This window comes from Stegastes partitus, unplaced genomic scaffold (genome assembly GCF_000690725.1).
Source record: "Stegastes partitus isolate 25-593 unplaced genomic scaffold, Stegastes_partitus-1.0.2 Scaffold140, whole genome shotgun sequence".
NCBI lineage: Eukaryota > Metazoa > Chordata > Actinopteri > Pomacentridae > Stegastes > Stegastes partitus.
In genome coordinates this window covers 129,153-153,006 of record NW_007577871.1, presented here as the reverse complement: position 1 = coordinate 153,006, position 23,854 = coordinate 129,153, and the positions used below count along the sequence as shown (strand labels likewise).

Here is a 23,854-nt window from a genome sequence, read left to right as displayed (position 1 = left end):
AGTCAACCAAGAATCACTAAAAAGCAAGTCTTCAATGAATTAGAAGGTACTGGAACACTGGTGTCAGTGTCGACAGTCAGGTGTGTTTTATATCCCTGTGGGCTGAGAAGCTGCCATGCAAGAAAGAAGCCCCTCGTCTAGAAGCAGCACCTTTAAGCTGAAGTTTGCTGCTGATCACATGGGCAAAGGAAAGGACTTCTGGGGAAAAGTTCAGCAGGGAATATTACATCAAAAGTGGTAAAGAAATGGTTAAACAAGGCTACAATTAAGGGTTTAGACTGGCCTCCCAAAAGTCCTGACTTAAACCCAGACAAAAACCTGTGGACTGTTGTTAAACAAACAGGTCAGTGTCAAAAAGCCAATAAAGGTAGTTGTGCTGTCAAGAGGAGTGGTAAAAGTTGCAACCAGAAGCTTGTGGATGGCCGCCAAAAGTGCCTGGTTGTGGTGAAAATGGCCAGGAGAACCTCCAGTCAGAACATTGTTGAGATGGCAGCATGTTGAGAGAGCTTAGATCCAGAGCCTATCCCAGCCAACTCAGGGCGACGGCAGGGGACACCCTGGACAGGTCGCCAGTCTACATTCACATCTACGGACAACTAACCTCAACAGTACTGGGAGATGGGGGGGATATCATAAAAGCTTTTTTGAGAACGATACACAAAATAAGAAACCTTACAGCAAATGTAATAGAAACTAACGTAGGGAAAATTCAACATTTCTTCAAAAAATATTATGATGCATTGTACTCCCAACCACAATTAAATGATGACCATCATATCAATGCGTTTCTCTCTTTGATGCACCTACCAAAGGTCACAAACGAACAAAATGAAAAAACTGATTTGTACAATAACAAAAGAACTACAATCAGCAATTGAGAGGCCTAAGGAGAAAAGAAACAGATTGTTTCCCCTTAAAATGGTACAAAACAATGCAACACTGATAAAAGCATTTAACTGTCTACTGGAAAAGAAAATAATTACCCCCTCATGGAGAGAGGCAAAATGTCTATTATTCCTAAGGAAGGGATAGATAAATAGGAGTGTTGGCATTATCGTTCTGTAAGTGCTATAAATATTGACTGTTCACCTATCGAAAAGATTAGAATGAATCCTATCAAAACTTATACATGCTTGCTTTGTTGGACAAAGACAGATTCAAGACAACATCAGAAAAATGCTGCATGTTATGAGATGAGATACACAACAAAAAATTGGAGACTCTTATAATGTTTAAATGCAGAAAAAACTGTTGACTCACTACATATTATAGATACATTATAGACTAAACAGAAACACAGTTGGTGAGATGAAATATGCAAGATAACGTTTATTTATTATTGCGACATAAATTATCTTGTATATTTTATCTCACTAACTGTGTTTCTGTTTAGTCCATATTGCATTTTTATTATTCCCATTCCAGAGGAGAATTCTCTCACTCACCTGTGTGCGAGTTGCAAATGTGTGTGTTACCCTTCACTCGAGTCAACAAGTATTTTGTGTGTAAGAGCAAAAACACAATCTTTCAAGAAATAATGCAAATCGTGATTTGGAGGCTTCAGGCAAACTGTCTTGAGACCATTAAGAGAAAAAAGAACTAGTAAGAGTGCTGGATTGATAAGCAGTATCAGAAAAGTACCAACAAAGTTTCTCTTATCTTCCATTTGTGTTTTATTGTTGGTGTTTTTGTTATTGTGCTTAATTATTGTTTGCATTTTCTATCAGTTGTATTAAGGTTTCATTTATTTTTCTCATATCATGAACACTTAAAGAAATGCATCTCCTTGCATTGGCCATTAGGGGGCCTAGTCCATATATTACATTGAACCATGGACATGAAACAATGCTATGCAGTACTATGCAATTGGAACATACTACTTCACCATAACATTATGAATTATGCTTTAACCATCTTGCTCATATAAACTCATGCATCTAAAAAATTGTGAAAAAATCATCTTTTTCATACTGCAATTTAAAAAGGTAAACACTCAAATATTCTACATTCATGACATGTAAAGTGATTTGTTTTGTTTAATTTGATGGTTTTTGCTCATAGCTCATGAAAATCTGAACTCTAGCACCAAATCATTACAATGTTTCGGCGATCAATCAAGAAAAGGATTTACAATACAGAGATTTATAATATATGAAAAGTATGTTAATTTATACACGCAATACTTGGTTGGGGCTCCTTTACCATGAAATACTACATGAATGCAGCACAGCATTGTGGTGATCAGCTTGTGGCACTGCTGAGGTGTTGAAGCCCAAGTTGCCTTTAAGGCAGTCTTAAGCTCATCTGTATTTTGGTGTTGGGTATTTCTCATTATCCTCTTGACAGTACCCCATATGGAGTTCTGTGGGGTTCAGGTCTGGTGAGTCAGCTGACCAATCAAGCACAGTAATATCATGGTCTGCAAATCATTTGGTAGTCATTTTGGCTCTATGGGCAGGTCCTAAGTCCTGCTGGAAAAGGAAATCAGCGTCTCCATAAAGCTTGTCCGCAGATGAAAGCATGAAGTTCTCTAAAATCTTCTGGTAGATGCTACGTTGACTTTGGACGTGATAAGACCAACACCAGCAGATGACAAGATGTCACAAATCATCACAGACTGAGGAACCTTTAAACACCTTGGGTACTGTTCTTCTCCGCTCTTTCTCCAGACCTTGATTTTCAAATGAAATGCCACAATTACTTTTATCTGAAGAGAGGACTTTGGACCACCGAGCAACATTCCAGTTCTTCTCCTTTGCCCAGATTAGAAGCTTCTGTTGTTTCTTTTTCAGGGGTGTGTTGATATTAGGAACATGACAGTTGTCGTCTCTTTCCTTAAGACGTCTGTACTTGGTGGCTCTTGATGCACTGACACCAGCCTCAGTCTTTGTAAAACTCTTTCAAGTTCCTGAATCAACTTTTCCAGAAAATCCTCTCAAGGCTGCGCTCGTCCCTGTTTCGTACGCACCTCTTCCTACCACATTTTTCCCGTGCTTTCTTTCAGTCATTGTTGTGCTTCTATACCCTGCAAACAGCCAGCCTTTTCAACAATTACTTTCTGTTGTCCTACTGTACTTGTCGAGAGTTTGGATGATTATCTTCTGGACAACTTTCAAGTCTGCAGTCTCTCCTATGATTGTAATTGTGTGTACTGACCTAGAACAAAAGATACAGTGTTTACACTGTTTAAAAAGTAATTTACTCAAACTCAAAATGAAATATTGTAATGTTTTGAGGCCCTGGATATTTGATTTTCATGAGCCATATTCATCAAAATTGAAAACCAAAAATGTTTATATTTTATTTTCCATGTAATTATGTGGACTACATTACGTGTTTACATTCTTAAATAACTGATGGAAAATGTTGTGTGTTTTCACAATGATTTCATTTTATGAGATGCACTAATACGTCACAGTCTGTTGTGCAAAATGAGCTGTCACCTGTCTGTGCTCTCTCAGCAGCTTGATCTTGTTTATATTCACGCAAGTCACAGTGACATGTGATCTATCTTCAGCTGCACAAAGTTTTGTATATCACACTGTCCAGAAAAGCATGCTGGTCCTTAGCTGACCCCCAAAGTGCACCTGTTGCCACTGTAAGGGAAGCCATGCACCTAGAGCATTGCTCTAGATCATTGCATCAGCAAAATTTTGAAAAATGTATATCTCCAAGGACAAAATGCTCCAAGACACTTTGTGTGATTTTATCTTTGTATCTAAACTTCTGTAGTTAATGTTACCTGTGAACATTGTTTCCATCATCAGCTGTAACATTTAAAAATACCAACGATACAGGCAAGTAATCTGCAAAATGTTAGTTATTGCTACACAGCAAACTTTGGCTATCTGGAGTTGAACCAGCACTACAGTCAGTGAGTGTTGGCCACCTTTTACTTCAACAAAGTTCATTATCCTGTAATTCAGACAGAAGAGAGAAGTGACCAAAGAGTAAGTTATGAGTGCTAAAGAAGATTTAAATAGCTGTCAGATCAGACAACATAACAAAACGATCGGTAAAATGCTGACTATTGGATCCAATAAATGACCTGGCTCAGCAGTCCTTCCCTTATTTCTTTTAACGACACAAGAAAAATGTTGGAGAGTAGAGCAAATTTTAAATGTCAGTCCTGCAGTCAGTCTTGTTCATATAATTGTAGGAAACCAAAATCATGATTGTGATTATATTCATTTATTTTTGCAGCCCTGGCACTGTGTTAGCCCTTGTATTTGAATGTGGTGCTATTCCTACTTCACTGGGGCAGTTGATGTCTACCTGCCTGCACCTGCACTCTGTATCATTAGGCGTATGGGAGTTGTGCCTCTGCTGCTCCACCAACCATCTCCTCTCTCCTCATTTTGTTATTTAGAATATCTTTAGAACATGCAACAGTTGAATAGCTTGTTCATGCATCAGGAAGGGACAAACTGACAGAGCAAGTCAAGAGGGAAAAAATTTACTTTTGCAGCTGCTACCTGTGCTAGTTACCTGTGCCTCATTCACTGTGCCATGCACTTGCATGAATGAGACCACCTGAAATTTTAACTTGTACACTGCCAAAAAAATGGTTGCACTTCTCCAATTTAGTAGCAGTCTGGAGCCCCATAAATAGCAAAAGAAAGGCTATTTTCTAATATGAATAATAATTTAAATGATTTAATCTGAAAAGTTTTCACCTAACGGGCCTCTGTTTGAGAATTACTGACTTGAAGAACTCCCTGAACAGAGGAGGCTTGTCAGCAAACAGTGTTCATGACGAGGGAGTCAAGAATTTAGACAACGTAATTAACCTGCGAGACACACACTGTTCCTACATCTGTATTGTAAGTGGAGACGCATGCCTTAATGTGTCCTACTTGTCTGCCAAATCCAATGGTCAAGGTCATATCTGATATGTATATCATAACATATTCTACCATATAACTCAGGTCTAATCTATTGTCTTGTCTTCATCTCACTCTGCAGACCTGATCACCTAAGCTGTCATGTCAAGCATGTCCATTCCTCAGAGAGGCCTTTTAAGTGCCAAGTTACGGTAAGAGTCATGACTGGGTCTTCGATGCATATTGCTTTTATGTATGTTCTAAGTTTAGATTTGTGTCATATGTCAGCAGCAACACCATTGCATACTCTAAAGGCCAGATCTGGTGAGACAGGAGCTGTCACCCAGAAACTTGTGCTTAGACAGCCTTGTCATCATTTGTACAGGTGTTTTAGTTGTATATTTTACTTTTTGCTAGTTTCACAGCACGGACCTCTACTCAGTGTAAATGACTCCGTTGCCCAAGCCTTTAAACAAGAATTTCGATAATGTAGACTTGTGTAGTGACCAAGAACATAGCTTTCTGATCACTCATGATCCTTGTGAACTGGACATGAACAAACTTGACTTTGATCACAGAAAAAAAGGTTCAAGGTTCAAGGTCTTGTATTGGTCACAAACACAGTTATACGCAGTATAACGCACAGTGAAATGCGTTGTGTACCTGTTCCACACCAAAACAATAATAATAGGACAAATAAAGGTAGCAGTGCTGTCCACCTGTCTGCGTTTTGCCCAAATCAATCTTTTCCCGTGTACTTTTGTTCATGTCAGAGGATAATTGTGTAAAATTTTGTTTGCAAACAAGAAACTTCCAATTGTCCTTTTTCTTAATGAAGTCAAAATGGAATTCCAGTTACATGTTCAGTTCTGATGTTTAAAGAAAAATAATATTCACTGATTGCTTTCTCAGGCCTGTACCTCCGCCTTTGCTACCAAAGACCGTTTGCGCTCCCACATGATCAGGCATGAAGGCAAAGTGACCTGCAACATCTGTGGCAAAATGCTAAGTGCTGCCTACATTACAAGTCATCTCAAGACACATGGCCAGGCCAACTTCAACAACCCATGTAACAATAAAGGTAGGTCATATATCTTCTGTCCCTTCTCTTAAAGCTTCCCAAAACATTACTCTTTCTCATCTTCAATACTTAAACGGTAACAATGACTTGAAATGGTTGCAAAAACACCCCAGCCACACATCTGTGAACTTACCAAAATGTGTTTAACATATTGTATACATTGTTAGTCATCACATTATAAGTACATGCTGATGGGCTACCTGTGAATACTTAGGTCATTCAGCCATGATGTAGTGGAACTGAACTACAGAAAGAATTTTTTAAAAATAACTCACAAAATTAAAGCAAATTGGAGTCTTTTTATGCAATAACTGCAATTACAGCTGGTGTTTTTTTGTTTTTGTTTTTTGTGGAAGCCTGAAGTCTGAATGTTTTTTATATTGAAGATTAAATTCTGAGAGTGTAAAATGAAACTAATAGCAGCTGATCAGTGTTCAAAAACCTAACAATCCAGTTTATTTTTGGTTTCTTAAACACTAAAACTAAAAGTTCAGAACTCAACCTGAAGAACTCTACAACATGACAAAATAAAAAAGTGCCGCTGATTAATTTTCACTCTGTGTGACAGCTCACCTATCTGAGGTGAAGAAAAGTTCACAGCTGCTGTTAGGTCCTCGTCGGCCCTTTGTCCATGTTTTGATATTTTTTAGTTTAAACCTAATTAATGAAGTTATTGTTGTTGCTCCATGTGTAAAAGCACATTGCTTGCTTTCTTTTTGGAGACACTTGTGAAGACATGTAGGCCTACACAGTGTGACCTCTAGTTGGATCCTGGTTTGTACTGATCCGCTCTCAGTGATAATCTAGAATTATAAGAATTCAATTATTTAATGACACTGTGCAAATGTGTGCTCTTTAGTGACACACGTATGGATCCTGCTGCTGTCTGATGCTGCAGCGATTAAACAAACTCTGAGACAATAGTTCTAAATAGCTGAAAGACACAAACTTCAGCTCCTCTTAACATCTTGTGGGGAAAAAAACTTGGATTACATTCTTTATTGGTGAGTATCATTATTCCTTAAGCTGTTGTCCGTTTTAATCACAGTAAAGTTTTTTATTATGGACATTTTGTTTTGTTGCCTAATAGATTTAAAATTGTAGAGCAAAATGCACAAAAAAAGTGTGTTGTGATTTTGGCACACAGACTGTGTATGAAGCGGCCCTGTGATGTTTCCAGATGAATATTGATGCTAAAATGTGGGACAGAATTCTTAATTTAAGTCATACAACTCAGAGTACCACTGCATGTCTGTCTGTCTGTCTGTTAATGTGACGGCTCAGTTCACACTTGTGCCGTGTTGAAAGTGATACGGAAATGTGACTAGGTACCTACCAAATAAGATTGCCGGCGTAACTTTACGGATAAACAACCAGGGTGCACATTCACACATGCAGTTGACCTTTTTAGTCGCAGTCTGATAAACAGAACAGAGTGCATGTATGACAGGGGTATATGTCTACCTGTACTGGAATTAAAAAGCTCCAGTTGTTACTCTGGGTTAACTCATTAAAGAGAAGACGGACTCTGTAGACGTTGTCCCTATTTACAGGTTGTTTTGCATGGACACTGAGGGAGGAACACTGGCAGGAACATAAAGTGCTAGGGAGTTAGTAGCAGAGAGAATGTTTTAACCGATTTATGATGAATCCATTAGTATCCAGCATGGCTGCTGATTTGCAACAGAGTGCAGAAGTTAAAACGGTTTGATTTGCACATAGGGACAACAGCCTGCGACTTAATGCATAAAGTTTAACCAGTAAAACTGCTATGCATAATGACGGCTTGACAGAGAGCAAAATCATTTCAGTTAAAGACTGTAGATCAAATGGAATTTGCTGCCTTTGAGAGACTTACTAGGAAAGGAAAGTCCTTCAGTATAGGCTACGTAACTTTTGTAAATCACAGAGCTGGTAAGAATCTTCCATTCATCTTTATTATGCCTATCTGGCATCGGTGCAGTAATACTTTTGCTTGCATAAACACATGTCAGCTGGTTAAAAAACTAAAATAAATAATTAAAATCATAGTTGGCACCAAGACTGGAGTTCCCCTACTTTGGCAAACAGTGTATTATCAAGATATTGCGCCTGTGCAGCTGAAGAACTGGCATCAGCTAAAAAAAGAGCTCTACATGCTTTAAATTTCTTCATTAATTATTTCTAACATTTCCTATTGGAAAGTTAAGAAGATTCTCTGGTGGGATTAACTGTCCATTGTTACTCTTGGAACTGTTTTCTTTTGGTATTTGTATGAACTAATAAGCTGTGTAGAACCCCATGATTGGGTATTTGTATCATATTGCTTTTGGCAGCGCTGGTCATTTGATGGAGTGTAATTATCAAAGCATGCTTTGTGTGCAAGTATGCAATGTGCTTTTTAAACGTCCTCAACAGACTACCTCATCATTCACTCTTCTCTTCCCAGACAAGAAAAACAAACAGTCCCAAATTACAAAGAAGTCTGACAGTCAAATCAAACATCTCTAATTTACCATCATAATACACTAGAGCTTAGTTACTCGGTGGAGCCTGTGGGAACAGTCGCATAATGTCCTCTGTGGCTCTGGAGAAACATTGTAAAGTCATAATGGGCTTGGAGATGGTGTAATGCAACTGAACAGAAAACCATGAGGGTAAAGTAGTTAGTTTTAGTGACTGCATTCTGTGTTTTGTGTTTGGTATAACATCTATTGGCTGTAACTAAAACAGTCTCCCCTAAATAACTACTGTAATAGTATAGTTTTGCCTGACTCTACTAAAAACAGAGAAACCCTATAAATGTTTATACCTCGTCCCCTCATACACGCAACATAAGTGACCCGGAGATGATAGTGCTGCTGCCCTGTGCTTATGTAACCCCATATGTGTCTGTATTTCTGAATAGGCATAAGTGACTGGCAGTGGAACCACTCAGGGCCACGAAAAGGTAATCCAGTAGTTAGTAGCAAAGACCCCTGAACACTCAATTATCAAGCGTCTGCAAAACACAAGTGGCCAGTTTTTTTTTCATGTTATAACATGTTACTTAAGTACAGAGGCTTTCTTTTTTTTCTCTGAGCACTGGTGCAATTAAGGTTCTTCTGTTTTTAAAATGTAGAGTTTTGCTAATGTAAGGTTAAATTTCATGAAGCAGGATCAGTAGATCATTTAAATTAACCACAAACTGGACCATTATACTCAGGCTTGTTGCACACTACCAGACTGTTGATCTCAGGTCATTTTGTATTGCCCAAATGTCATTTATGTGTTGACTTTGACCAGATTGATAAATTGGCTTACCCTAGATTAATACCAGTTATATTACAAACATTTGAATAAAAGTTGGAATTTTCAGTAGAGACCAGATTACAAATGACCCAGCAGTACACTGTCCATCCCTCTGTATTGGCAAAAGGGAACTAGTCAATGAGCCTAAGCTCATCGGAGATGGTCATACTGTGAGTCCTACTGTGTAGTGTGCTTCCAACCTTAGGCATACACCGAACTTGAGATGTCATTGATAATGTGTTACTGTTTAAAATTAACTTTTTGAATTAGAACAATTAGACAGTTAGCTGGTTAGTCTATTGATCCTGCTTTTTGAATTTACCCCTCAGGTGAGTTGACGGTAGGAGAGATTTTAAATAACTCCTTCCAAGTCCTAATTGACAACTCTCACAAAGGTAGGTTTCTTCAACAATATTACCACAGTTGACATCATGTATTAATGACATATTGACATTTTCAGTTACCCAGCTAAACAGCCAAGGAACTGGGAAGGGCTGCTGGCTTTCCTTGTTTTGGAGGGGTATTATATCTGTACATGGTTAGCCTGCCCTAAATGTGCTCCTCTGTCTTTTTCATCACAGATACCAACAACGTGCACAACAACTCGGCCACTACGACACCAGTAACCAACTCCGCAGCCATCACCTCGGCTATGAACCGTGGTGGCAATGCCAGCAATCCTGTCACCATCGCTGCTCAGATGAACATTGCCACCAGCACAGTCAACATTACATCACCAGTAAACCTGCAGCACCCTGTCACCATCACCGGCCCTGTCAACCTGGCCTCTGTCAACATCCCTACAACGGCGCACATGAATATCGCCCACCCAGTAGCTATCACCACTCCCATGCCTATGAATATCACTGGGCCACTCAACATTGCCATGAGGCCCATGGAGAGCATGCCTTTTCTATCACAGGTTCTGCCATCCTCCCCTCCTTGGTAGAGCTTTTTGAGCTGATGTAACAGCCAGTAATGTTTTAACTGCCTAATAACAGCTGGGGCCATCAAATCGTAGGAAATGTCCTTCTAAGTGGGTTGATAGTGTGTCATACTTGAAAAATTGAACTACTTTCATACATCCATATAGATAGTCATCAACGAATGTTACTTGCAGGAGTCATTATTACAGCCTAATTGGACATTTATGAATTTTATTTGTATTTATAGTAGATAAATGTTTTAAATACTCCAAATCATAATAGGAAATTATTTGTTTTTCTTACAGTTACTCATTGTGGAGTGGTAGCATGTACATAGCATATGAGATAAAGTTTTCTCCCTTCCACAGAAGGGTTCGTGGGAAGAGTGGTCCACTGTATGGATGGGCAGTATCAATGTACTCTTCTATCATAGTATTTTTTTTAACTTCACGTATTGTAATATAGGAAATAGAAAGAAATTTAATAGAGAACTGTTTTACTGATTTGGAATTTCAGTTTTGGCTACTAACCCAGTGAATTAACTACCTGAAAAGTCTGCCTTTGCCTCCGTCTCCTGGAGGCAGATGGCTGCCCTCCCTGAGCCTGGTTCTGCTAGATGTGTCTTCCTGGTAAAGAGTGTTTATTTTCCCATTGTCACCAAGTGCTGCTCAAAGAGAATCATTTGATTTGTTGGGTTTCTCTCTACAATATAATATTGTAAGGTTTTGACCTTGCAATGTGAATTACCCTGAGATTACTTGAATTTATGCTATATAAATAAAATTGAATCGAAATAACAAAGGTACTTCATCGTATTGAGCAAAAAACCTGTAATTTCAGTAATACTTAGTTTCCTACTGGTCTTCAATTGAAATTGAAAAAAATCAGATTCTTACTGATTGCGTTTCTGAGCACAGATACAGTGTCCACATAAGCTGGTTTGACAAACAAAAGAAGAAACCATGACTTTAAGTAACTAACTTTGTTTATAGCTATTAGCCACATTTCTCAGTCATGTCAGGAGATGAGAGTTGCCCAGTGGTGACAGGAACATGCATGTTTCCAAAGTCAGGAACAAACTTTTAGGCTTAGATAAACTCCAGTTTGTTTTTACTTACAGCTTAAATTATCAGAGTGATGTCCAAGGCTGAAGAACATCTTCTAACTGCTAATGTGACATGACTCCACAATGTGGTATGGGTGGAAATTACAATAATGATCAGTTTAAGCCAAAGATTTTCTAAGTATTGTGTTGCACCGTGAATGACTTATTTTGAAAGATAAGGGGCATACATTTAAACAGCATTTAGACCATCAGGGGACTTTTTTATTATTATTAGTGCCTCTGGCCAGACTAAATTCAGAGTAGATGCCAACATGCCTTGATGTTTGCCTACTTATGCTCAAATGTTTCTCATGATATTCTTGAAATAATAATTCTACTTTTTGCGTAGTTTTGATATCTGGTAATGTGCATATTAACATTACATTGTTTGCATTACTGTCAATTCATCCCATGAGCAGATTACATTATACTTTCAAACTGAAAAGAATTTTCTTTCACTTCGTTTAACGTGGTTTAAAATTATTGGGCAGTTATTACATTTCCAGCTGCTGCATATTTACCATAATTTTGTTTGTGTGTCTCCCCTGCTTACCTCTTTCACAAACTTGAGGAGTCTGTTTTACTACGACAAAATTCACAGTGAGCCAATTCATTACAGGATGGTAAAACTTTTGAGGGTCTTTTTTCAAGTCCTTTAATTTCTATTTATTCCCAGAAAGACACTGTTAGTCTGGTAAAAGTGACCAGTTGAAAATAATTTTCTCAACTGGGCATCTAGCTTGAAACATGAGTGATGTGTGATACGTTGCTATATTTTAGACATTGTCTAACCGCTCCTTAAACTGATTTGTATTGACAAAGTTGTTCTTAAATGCTTCCTTTTAGGCAATGTTTGTTCTTTTTTTTCCTATCGTTATTTTAGTGGACTTATCAGTATTTAATAGTTGATGTTTTATAAAGTAAATTAAACAAAAAAACAAAAACAAAGCTTCCATTTTGGGGAAGGATGTGTGATACTGTGGATTTAACTGCTGATGGTTCAGAGGTTGTTTAGATCAATCAGCTATCAACTCCCCCCATTTCTGTATTTTAAAGTTGCTGGAAACCAGTCACTCCTCACTGCTGGATACTCTACACAAGTTTTTCTATAACATCAGTTTGGGAATTTTTGTATGTATTTATATCAGGACTTGACAGTTGAAGGTACAGCAAAGAGGAAATATCTTGTACTGAAAACATGTCCCATAGGTTTTGCCCTTAAAATGGCAGTATTATCAAAGGTCAAATGTCAGAATTTTGATTACTGCAGACTTTTTAACTGTAGAGGTCAAGAAAACTATTGAGTAGTTGATTAGACTCTGCTACAAGAGGAGTCATCAAAAGTAACATTTGCTATGTGTTCAGTTGGTTAGATGGTTTACTTTAGCAGGTATAGGATTCCATCACTGTCAGTCAAACTCAGGAAGGTTACTGAGAATAGTCTTTTAAAGCGATATTCATCATTTGACACACTGACCATTTTTTGTAAATATTAAACACTATTTTATTGCCTTTATCTGTAGGAGAGGAACCCTCCCTGCTTACTACAGGCTAGCAATGCAAGAATTATATCACCACTGATGTGGCCGTCCATCCTGAAGACAACAGAGAAATAAGCAGAGATGAAAACATAAGACTGGTGTCTCTCTTTATCGTCAACAAAGGTCAAAAACAACAATTACTCCTCCTAACAAATATCCTCTGTGTTGCTTCAGCTAGATATAGCTTCATACATTAAGGAGCCATTATACTGAATTTGCTGACGTAAATTTTAACTTGAGATAAATACTATGTGTAGTTTATTTAACTCAGATTGTCAAATGAAGAATGCAGTGAAAACTTATCATTTGCATGTCATCTGCAACACATGGTGCTCCTCACCAGAGACTAAACATGAATCTGCTCAGTTTTTTCTAATATGCACTTCTCAGGTTATTCTTACTGAAGGAACATACCACCCAGTGCAGCAAGCAAGGAGGCTCTTTTCATTAGTTCTGTGGTACAGTGTTAGCAATATCAAACTGCAGCTTCACAGACCATACCTGTCAGCAGGAAAAGCTTGTTGTGGCTTGGCTTGATAGTTTCTTCAGGGAAATTATTAGTTAGTGTAAAGAGACAAATAAACTCCAGCCTTATTCTTTTTTTAATCTGAATTTTCTCTGTAGGTCTCACTTGCATAGCGTGGAGTGTTGTTTATTTTTAATTACTTGTTTGTTTTTTTTGTTTGTTTGTTTTATCCTAGCAGTTTACCTTTATTGGAAGATTGAGGCTGTGGCCACAAAAGAGACTTCATTTTCCCACTCAAAGCCCAGGTGTAGTTGAATGAGCAGGATGTCTTAAGATGGGAGCAGCATTGTTAACAACTCACAGCTATGTTCACCCACTATTTGGCTCTTAGAAACTGGAACCCCACCCTTCCCTTTTTAAGGCTATTTCTAGACGTTTTGCTACATAAAATACTGTTTTCACTAATTCCATTATAATTGATGCTTCCAAATGATGTAACCACATCTTTCATTCATCAAGGACAGGGTAAAAAGTTGCAGCAAAAGAATATCTTATAACAGCTTTACCTGTAAGGGCTACAATGTGGCTGAAGTGTAGATTGTTTCAGTGTGCACACATTCAGAACATATTTGCAGAGCACATTAGGTAGAGAATCCTGCCTGAACAGGTTGACAACATGCACCTGTCACAACCAAGCCAATGGACAGTGAGTGGTGCCAACAAGTTTTTGTGATCTCAGCCTCAACAGTTCCTGCACCAGGCTTACATACTGTCCCACAATTTCTCACTGTGTGTCTTGAAAAGGATAAGTGAATTTTTTTTGTAGATAGAAAGCCTGTTTGTGGTTCATACCCCTTTTCAGTACAGGAACTCTGAAGCACTTGCAGTAAACTGTAGGATATGCACACTACAGAAGAATGGTACTTACAGGGCATTTCAGCTGGGTGGAAGGAGACAGTGATTGCGGTTTGCTTTATAGTACACCACCTACATATGTGTTTTTGGCATCCCAGATGTTTGGCCCATTAATTTCATTGTATTCATGCCATCAGTGTCCACCAAAAGAAATGCTCCAATGTGGAATGGCATTATTTGTGGGAAATCATTTTCCATCTTTCTTTTCAACTTTTTCCAATGTTGCATGTGGATGACTGTGCTTGTCCAGTGTAGGTTTAAGTTCAACCACCATTATTAGAAGGCTAGAGACTTTTTATGAAAACAAAACACTAAAAAAAAAATTAGGATGACAGGAAGCATGTGGTGTCATTTGTCCTTGTCTAGTGGCCGTAAACAAGTGTGCCTCAAATACTTTGCAAGACTTTTCCACACGTTGATGCTTCCTCCACTAGATGTGCTGTGTGATGGAATGGTTTTGTGAAGGAAGCCTTCATCAGTTCAGACGGCCAAGGGCCCCACATGTCTGGCAACCAAACTATGTTATTAGCTTTATTTTTTTTAAAGCTAATGATTGTGAATTTATCATTCTTTACTTCAGGAGCAACCTAGAAACACAAATTTGTTTGATTTTACATTGAGCAAGGTCTTGTAAATGTGTCAGTGGCTTATGATTATATGGTTTCACTTAATTTGACCCCAACCTAATGTGAAAACCATTTGTTTGGCCAAATAATGATGTGGAAGATTTTTATTTTTTATTTTCTGTGAAGTTTGTATGATGAACTTGGCAGATGTGAAGGCAAATGAATGTATATCTTTGTACAAACCATTTAGTTCAGAGGACATGTTAGTTACGACAGACACATGCGAGAAAAAAACATAACCTTTTATAAATCTTTTTGTATTAGAACATTAACAATGGTAATTTTTGTATATATGAAGGTTAGGCTTTCTGATTAGCAGAAAGGTAAAACATTCCTACATTTTTTTTAAATGTATGTCCATTGAGAATAATTATGTAAGCATATGCGCAATGTTTTATGTGCCTTTTATTTGGGTTTGTCTAAATAAAAGAAAACAATAAAACATGATTGTGGACTGTCCATGCTGAGTCCCACAGAGGAAAGTCAATACTGTCCATCTCAGCTGAATCTCTGGACTGACTCGCCTGCTCATGAGACGCTCCCCTAGATCAGGAGAGATGTACTCCTTTCTGGTTTTAGTTGTTTTCCTTAGCTTTAGTTGAGGTTTTCTGTGAGGCTGAGATGGTTGCTAAGTCCCCGGTCTGTTTGGATGCTTCCTCAGTGTCTTCACTGGCTCACTGGCTCACAGTTGGCCTGCTCACAATGTAAGTGCCTCTGTGACTTTACTTATCGGAGTGGATTGTGGGGGATTTTGTGCCAAATCATAGTCTGTATGTGAGGACAAAACATTTTGGTGTTTTTTGTTTTTTTCATTCTTTAACTATTAAACTTGGAAAATGTGACAGGTTGCGTGAAACGTGTCTTTGTTGAAAATTCTGGGGTTATTAAAGTTCTATTTTTGAAAATAAGTGTCTTAACTTGAGGCAGAGTCTTCCTGTTTCAATCTGATAGTGCCATCACACACAAAGCCAGGTCCACAAAGAAATATTGTTCCCACGCTGGTGTGGAAGAACTTAACTTGACAGATCCTTCATAAACACCTTTGGGATAACTTGAACTTCACTAATACTGGTGCCTGAATAGAAGCAAATCACTGCAGCTTGTTCCAGTCTGAAGCCAGAAGAGTATGCTGTTAAAGAAGCATGTTAATGTACAGAATTTTGGGAACACATATTCCACTGTTATGGGGAAAAATAGCTTTAAAGATAGTGTTTGAAATCTAAATCAAAAAGATATATGCATAATATATTGACAGAAGGAAAAAAAATGTTTTTAAATTTCTGCAGACACTATTTAGTATTTGACTTTTCCTTCTTAACTACAGCACCCTTTCTTTTTCCAGCATGTTTATATGTTGTTTTTAAGATTTCTCTTTGTTCACCTGGTGTATATGTTTGTCTTCTAGGTTTGAAACCTTGAAAAATGACAGTATTAAAACTGACACATATGATTGAAAAAATCACAAGTTTACAACACCCAGTTTTCAGAAATCGTCCTAGACATCTGCAAGCTTGGATATAATGGTTTCTGGCAGCATTGCTTTGCAGCTATGGTCCACTCTGCTAATAGTCTGGTACAGCCAGACCATTCTCCACTGAAGAATGATGTGGCTGCACCTCATCATTCTGCTATAGGGAGTATAAACAGTCACAGTCATCTTAAGCATTGCTAAGCCATGGTGTTCCCTCAAAATAGTAATGCAGGCATTGTTTTAGAGGCATAGTTTTAAGCAAGAAGTTGAGCACTGTCATTAAAATTTCCTATTCACCATAAAAACTGGCAGGGCTGCCTTATGACACAATCCAAACCTTTGGCAAAACTTTTCAATATGTAAGTTGATACTCAGAGGTTGTTGTTTATCGTGGTGAAGGTGATTTTGAAAACGGTAAGATGGATAGGGGGAGAAGAGAAGAAAGCCATATGAAATGTGCAGTCAATGACAGGCTTATACCTGAAGATTTTATCTGCTGAGTCAGACTTGCCCTGCCGATATCTGACGTACGCAGGTCAACTAGAAGTCCATTCATTCCAAGAATCACCAAAAAAAAGCTGAGCTGCAATGAATTAGAAATTTCTGGAACACTGGTGTCATTACCTACAGTCAAGTGTGTTTTACATTGCCATGGGCTGAGAGGCTGCCGTGAGAGAAGGAAACCCTTCCTCTTGTTGCAGAACCTTAAAGCTTGACTAAAGTTTGCTGCTGATCACATGGACAAAGGAAAGGCCTCAATGAACAGAAATATGTTTGGAGGAGAGAAGGTGAGGAATAAAATCCCAAGAACACCAAACCTGCCATCAGCCATGATGGTGGTATTATACTCTGGAGCTTTTTTACTGCCAGTGGAACTGGTGCTTTACACAAAATAAACAGAATAATGAAGCAGGAAGATTATCTCCACATTCTTCAGGAAAACCTAAAATCATCAGCCTGATGGTTGAGTTGCAGGTGGGTTTTCCAAAACACACATCAAAAATGGTTTAAAAAATGGCAAAATCTGGCTAGAATGGGTTTTAGACTGGTCTCCCCAAAGTCCTGACTTAAACCCCATAAAGAGAACCTATGGACCGGGCTGAAGTTGCAAGTTTGTGTCAAACAGCCAACAAATTTAGTTGAGTTGCACCAGTTCTGTAATAATTGTGGACAGCTAACAAAAGCACCTAACTGATGTGATAATGGCCAAGGGACATTTGAGCAATATTAGCATTTCTGTATGTTTATTTTTGATCCAGCAGAATTTTTCATAATTCCAAATGTGTGTTTGTGTCATCTGTTGAAGAGAGTGAATATGTAATATATTCTGTTTTCATTTCACATAAAAGTAAATATTTCAAGCCTTTCTTTGTTTTATTTTGATGGATAAGAACATGGTTTTGTGTAAATTGTGCAACAATAAGGCAAAAAGTCTTAAAATGTTGTATATTAGTGTCACACAGCTCAACAGATTTGCAGATCTAAAATATTTCCCATGCTGCAAATCTGTCCCATTCAATGTATATGTTCAAAGGGAGACGCTTCTTTAAATTCATAACCTGCTTTAAACTAGGTTAACTCCACAGAATAAGTTACCATGGCAATCTATCAGGTCAAAAGAGAGTCACCTACGTGCTTCTATAAACTCTGACTTTGGGTGGCTAGGTAGCCAATGAGAACTAAGGGTAGCCTTACAAGGGAAATGAAGCACTCAGGCAAGTTAGCATAATTCACTACGTATATATCCACTCTGATCATAAAGTATATAACAAACACAAAAACTCAAAGTATATAAAAGGAAAAAGAAGATCCTTTAGTGTCTTTTCTCCAAAGGTCGCTGCCAACTTGGAGTAAGACAACTGGTGACGTCAAAGGGTTGGTTAGCTTTGCTGGTTTAGAGACAAAACAGTAAAAGACAGATCGTGAAAGAGAGATCGTGGCCAATAGAAACAGTGAAAGATGGAGACTGAGGAGCCACAGATCAAAAGAAGACAAAGGAAAGCCACGACTGCATTACTCCTGGATATAAGAATGAATTTTACAAGGTTAAAGCCATGGGCAATACAGTCAACTATCATAACCTGCTGCTGAAACAGAGAACAGTACTGATGCGCCATCTAGCAGCACTGAAGAGAAATCATCTCTGATTGGCTCTGACTTCAGGGTTTGTAGTGAACACTTTTTGGAGGATGATTACATTAAGGAGAAGGTGGTGGAGTCTGGCAAGCTGGACCAACAGACTATAAAGCCTGACGCTGTCCCGTGAGTTTTCAATTTCCCCGGCTATAATGTTAGCTTTACTGACTGCCCAACATACTCGGAAAACAGCCGTACAGCGACAACATTCCACTACAGGGAAACAGCACTAAATGGCAAACTATAAAGCGTTGTATTCACTGACACCCGTCGCAGACACAAAGCTGTTTGATAAGAACAGCATCACTGGAAGCAATGAAGTCTAACACAGCGCCTCTGAATGTCTCTTACTGTGTTGTCTCCCAGCCGAAAGATTTGCATTGCATCTTTGCAGCATTGGCGTTATCTGATGGGAGCTTGGCTATACAATAAAACAGCCAAAATGACTGTCATAAATAAAAAATAAAAAATAAAAAAAGAACTACAATCATTCTAAACACCCAGTTATCAAAGTATTCTAAACTCATGTCAATAGACTACATGTGATTCCTCTGCCAGAGCTCAGAGCTGATGCAAACCTCTATAAAGCATTTCTTACCTTGACTTTACCTTTTCCAAAGCAGTCAACCAAAACTCCAAACTTTAGATAATATTCAGGTATGTCCAGTTCCATTTTTTTCCTCATGTTTCTTCCTTTTACAATGTGTAATGCATACACCAGTGGGATAACAGTGGTCTAAACTGGTCTGAAAATTTCATCTTCCTCCATTTTAACAGGAATATGTTCAAAGCGGTTCAGAAATGCTTCACTGTGTTGACCTGCTAACAGAAGCAACCCACACCATTTCGTAAGTACTGACATCACTTCGGGGACTCACTTGCTAGATCGCTCAATAGAAATCATTTTACTTGCCCTTTAAGAATCCTTCTTGTGTACATATTATATTGGTATTTAAAATATACGTTTTGTTTTTTTGTTTTTTGTTTTAAACAGACTCTCTTCTTAGGGGGGCGGTTTGCCCTACTGTAGTCTCCTTCTTGTAATCTATGCCATCGTACTTGTGTTGCACTGTGATCTGGGAGCCTGATGTTTTCCTGAATTGAACGCAGCAGTGTGTTGTTGGGGGCCCCACAGTGACATCATTGGTTCACCGAGCAGCTGTCACGCAGCCGGCACGCGCTACTGGTTACACGCGGTGACAATCAAGGCGATTACCATGACGTCATTGCGGTTCGGTTCTGTGATTGGCTGGCTATCGTGCATAATCTCATCGCCGAGTGTCTAAGGTTCTGTTCACCATGTTGGATCAACTGTTCATCTCAGTTGCTCTGTGACCAATACTTTAAATATGCCTGCGGCACCGGAGGGTCGTGGGCCCAGAGTGTAGAGGTTCACCCGGGTGGCTTCCTCTTCCTCAGCAGGGCCCACCTACATGAACGGAAGAACGACTGTTTGGATGTGGAGACACAGGCACCTAGCTAGCTCCGAGCTGTCAGGTTGAATACTGTATTTTTTTTCTAGCTCCTGGCAGCAGGAGAATTTATTCGAAGGATTTAACTTTTCCTCGCGTTGTTATTTAGTCTCACTGGATGTGTGCTTACGGTCCGCAAGAGAACAGAGTGACGTGTGCTAAACACAAGGCTGTCGATGGGGGAATTAAGTAGTCTACCAGCCGTCTGTGAGGATTTCACTTCTCGTGTTTTGAGTCATGGTCGAAGCTTCGTCACTCTGTCAGAATGATGGGGGTTTCTCTGCAGGCGCGCGGCTCAGTGGATCGCTGTAGTAATATGTGAGTGTGGTGGATGTCCGAGGCCTGGGCCTGCCTGCCTGCCTGCACTGTTGTATTGTGGCCTGGGCTGGGATACACCTCCTGCACCGGATCAGCAGCGTTAATTACGGCTCGGAGATTACCCCTGTTTACGGAGTAGCAGGCCTGCGCACACATCTGAAGGAGGATTCAGGTGGGAATAATAGATGCGATTTCCAAGTCGTGTGGAGCCCCAGGGGTGGGAAGAGCAACTGTGCTGGACCAGAGCGTGTGGCAAACTTAGACACTTCTGAAAGATGAACGCTCTGCTTTCCATGTGACATGTTGTAGATCACACTGTTCTATCAAGACGGGGAAGCTGAATTTCATCAGGAGGGAGGGGGGCGCCACCTCTGTCATGAGGGACATCTAGGGCCACCGACTTTTTTTTATTTATTGAGGGGGGAGCGGGTTACTTTTTATTGAATAGTTTTGATTTATCATCGCTAACAGTGGCACTCTTAAGGGCTGCACAGATTTTAGACCAGGGTGATCATTGCTGTACATGCTCATGATATGCTTTCCGTCATTAGCCTCAGGCTCCACTTGTCTAATTGTGTGCAAGCAAGAAAAATAATTTAGAGAAAGTGGGTAGAGGCATTATGATAACGGGGCACATCAGAATAGTTTCTCTTTCGATATATTCGAAATAGCTGGTGTTGGATCATTAAAACCCCAAATCTGTTTTCTATGTTTTCGCTAAGTTTCATTAGCCATAGTTAGTGTTGCAGTCTGATAGCATCACCATCACTTTTAGAAGAAGGTTCTGAAAGCAGGCATTTCTGCATCGTTGAATGGCTCTTTGCGACACAACTGCTACAAATGTTACAAAAATGATGGCCGCTTACAACGGTGGCTCCTCAGCAGTGGCTGCCCATCACCCGCATCACCACCACCAGCTCCAGCACCTTCCGCCTCCCCACATGCACCACCACCACCACCACGCGGGTCAGCATCACTTACAGCACCCGGGCTCCGCCGCCGCTGTGCACACGGTGCAGCAACACACCTCCACGGCTGCCGCTGCGGCGGTGATGCTCAACCCCGGCCAGCAGCAACCATACTTCCCCTCTCCTGCCCCCGCACAAGCTCCTGGGCCGGCGGCGGCCGCGGCTCCCGCCCAGGTTCAAGCCGCCGCTGCCGCTGCCGTCAAAGCTCACCACCATCATCATCACCACCATCAGCAGCAACACACGCACCACCTACAACAGCAGCTGGACATAGAGCCTGACAGGCCCATTGGCTATGGAGCGTTTGGGGTTGTCTGGTAAGTGCACTGCACTACGTTTTCTTAACAGAGCGCTTTATCCCGCACCACAATCCATGAATACAATCTGTACAAACATGGCACCGGGTTGAAACTCAGGGTCCAGTTTTAAGAACAGGGGTTATGTCTAGCTCTCCGGTGGCCTGGCACAACCGAGCCTTTATGGTCAGCGCTGGAAAATGCCTCCAAAGCTACTGCTCTCCTTAATGCAGTGACTTGTAAGATGTTGAAACTTGAGACAACATGACACACTGTGTTTAGTGATTTATTTATTTGTTTGACTTTTATTGAGCATTTTTTGTGGTAATCCAATGTAAACATTTCAAATATGTGCACACAGTCAATAGTATTCAGCAATCTACAAGTCTGTTTACTCAAGTGTATCCTGCTTTTGACAGTGGTCAGCTGACTAGAGACATGAGTAGGTTTTTAAATACAATGATTGTATTAACTGGTAGAACAGCTAAAGGCCGTTAGTGTTGTGGTGACAAGTGAAATCACTTGAGCAGTCTTTGTTTGGCTCGATAACAGTGTATGTTAAAAACTGGGTACCTGAAGTCTAAAGTTTCCTTTTAGTGAAAATCAAGTTCTTTACATTGTTAATGTGTCCATTTGTTTTTATATGCTGTAAAGAAGCATGAGTCAAGTAAGCATACAACTTCATAGAGGAAGCAGAGTTACATCCAAGCAAGCTTTAAGGCAGGAATGTTTTAGTGGGTAAAACTTATAATTCTGTAACTATGATGCAAAGAGATACATTTGTAGAGGTTTGTTCAATGACTAGAGAGGCACTTTAAAAGATGTAGATGTTCACCACACAGGAAGAATTAAATAAATTATGCTACCAAACATTGGGATGTGTAATATCCATTGTTTTTGAAGCTTGACTCATACTTCAGACTAAGACTTCCGAGTATCTTGGCCTCTGTTACTTAAGTGTCCAGAACACCAAAATAATGTGGCTTTCCCAGAAAATGGATTTAGTCAAAACTCAGAATTTGCTAATGCATATATGAAGGAAACTCTGAGTTTACTGTTCAAGAGAAAACAGTAACTGAAACTCTGCCAGGGAGCAGGTTAGGTGAACTGACCCAAACTCTGACTTTCTCTCTCACTTCTACCCTTCTGCTGAGCATGAAGAAACTCTTTAACTCACCTTTTTATTTCCTCATTTATACTGTTGATATATTAAGGCAATAATTTGCTGACATCTACATATTTACTAACAGTGAAATATATTTCTTTCGACATTAACACAATTCTATCTGATCCTATTACCCAAGGGCTATCTTTAACATGACTGCTTTGATGAGCAGTCTTTCATCAATGTAAGGACAGGGATTGCGATCTGTAAACAGTGTTCACTCTTCATTCTCTGCTGAGATTATAATCTGTACATTGTTCTACTTAATAACACTGTGACTCTGTGGACAGTAAGGCAGCTGTCAGGTTGTTAACAATTTTGCCTGCACAGAAACATTTATTGTGCAATATCATAGTTTACAGAAAACTAATCTTTATCAGGCCTTTGTCATAAAAAATGAACAACCGTTTGTCATGTTGTAACTGGTTGCACTGATGGAACTTTCCGATCTTAATTAGAACATTTAGAAAGTTCAGAATATTTCTTAGTGAGAGGGACTATCATTCATCTCAAACAGTTTTACGATTCTAAAACTAGAATTAAATTAAAACCACCTGATTAATGTTGTAAAGGTTCCTCTCTTGCCATGTAAACAGCTCTGACCCTTTAAAGCCTGGGCACGTGACCTCTGGGGGTGTCCTGTGGAGTCTGACACCAGGACACTGGCAGCGGATCCTTTGGGTGCTGTGGGTTGTGGAGTGGGGCCTCCATGGATCAGGCTTGTTCTGGCACATCATACAGTATGGCATACAGTATGCTTGATCGCATTAGAATCTTGGGGGCTTGAAGGCTGGGCCAATGCTATGGACTCTTTTTCGTGTTCCTCATGAAGTTTTTGCGCTGTGGTAGGGGGCATTGTTGTGCTGGAGGACGCCTCTTATTTATGTGTTATTTTATTGCAGCTCCATTGACTGTGGGTTGTTTTTGTTTGTTTGTTTTTTTCTTTTCTTTTTAAATTATCCATGCATACAGTTACCAAGAGTCAACATATACAGGTGGATTGAAGTAATTCTGATAAGCTGTTTTGGAATCAAGACTCAGTTTCCCATTTCAGGGTTCATCACCTCAGACTTCAAGGTTAGAGTCAGAGTTTGTTAAACCTGCTTTTATGGACTAGGACGATCCTAATGTTTCTGTGATCCTTGATATCTGGAATGTGAGTGATTTGTCCTAAAATGTCTCACAAATTTAAATTCACGGTCTGTAAAATTTTAACACGTCCCACTTCCCAAAACACCTATTTTAACACTTTTATTATATATATATATATATATA

At 39.4% G+C, this 23,854-nt stretch overlaps 2 protein-coding genes across 4 annotated transcripts in view; both read left to right on the top strand.

Moving 5' to 3' along the window:
* Positions 1–15,595, top strand: part of LOC103355252 (vascular endothelial zinc finger 1-like) — a 29,754-nt gene extending 14,159 nt beyond the window's left edge. Inside the window, exons 3-7 of one of the 3 annotated variants that reach the window (XM_008278969.1) lie at positions 4,966–5,035; positions 5,736–5,904; positions 8,792–8,833; positions 9,504–9,569; positions 9,756–15,595. In XM_008278969.1, the coding sequence (XP_008277191.1) occupies positions 4,966–5,035; positions 5,736–5,904; positions 8,792–8,833; positions 9,504–9,569; positions 9,756–10,123 (715 nt within the window). In that variant the 3' untranslated portion in view covers positions 10,124–15,595. The remainder of the gene's footprint in view (positions 1–4,965; positions 5,036–5,735; positions 5,905–8,791; positions 8,834–9,503; positions 9,570–9,755) is intronic. The other 2 variants (XM_008278970.1, XM_008278972.1) reach the window with 2 other exon arrangements.
* Positions 15,596–19,678: 4,083 nt separating this feature from the next.
* nlk2 (nemo-like kinase, type 2) overlaps positions 19,679–23,854 on the top strand; it is a 39,680-nt gene continuing 35,504 nt past the window's right edge. Inside the window, exon 1 of the mRNA XM_008278968.1 lies at positions 19,679–21,435. Coding sequence (XP_008277190.1) covers positions 20,963–21,435 — 473 coding nt within the window. The 5' untranslated portion in view covers positions 19,679–20,962. The remainder of the gene's footprint in view (positions 21,436–23,854) is intronic.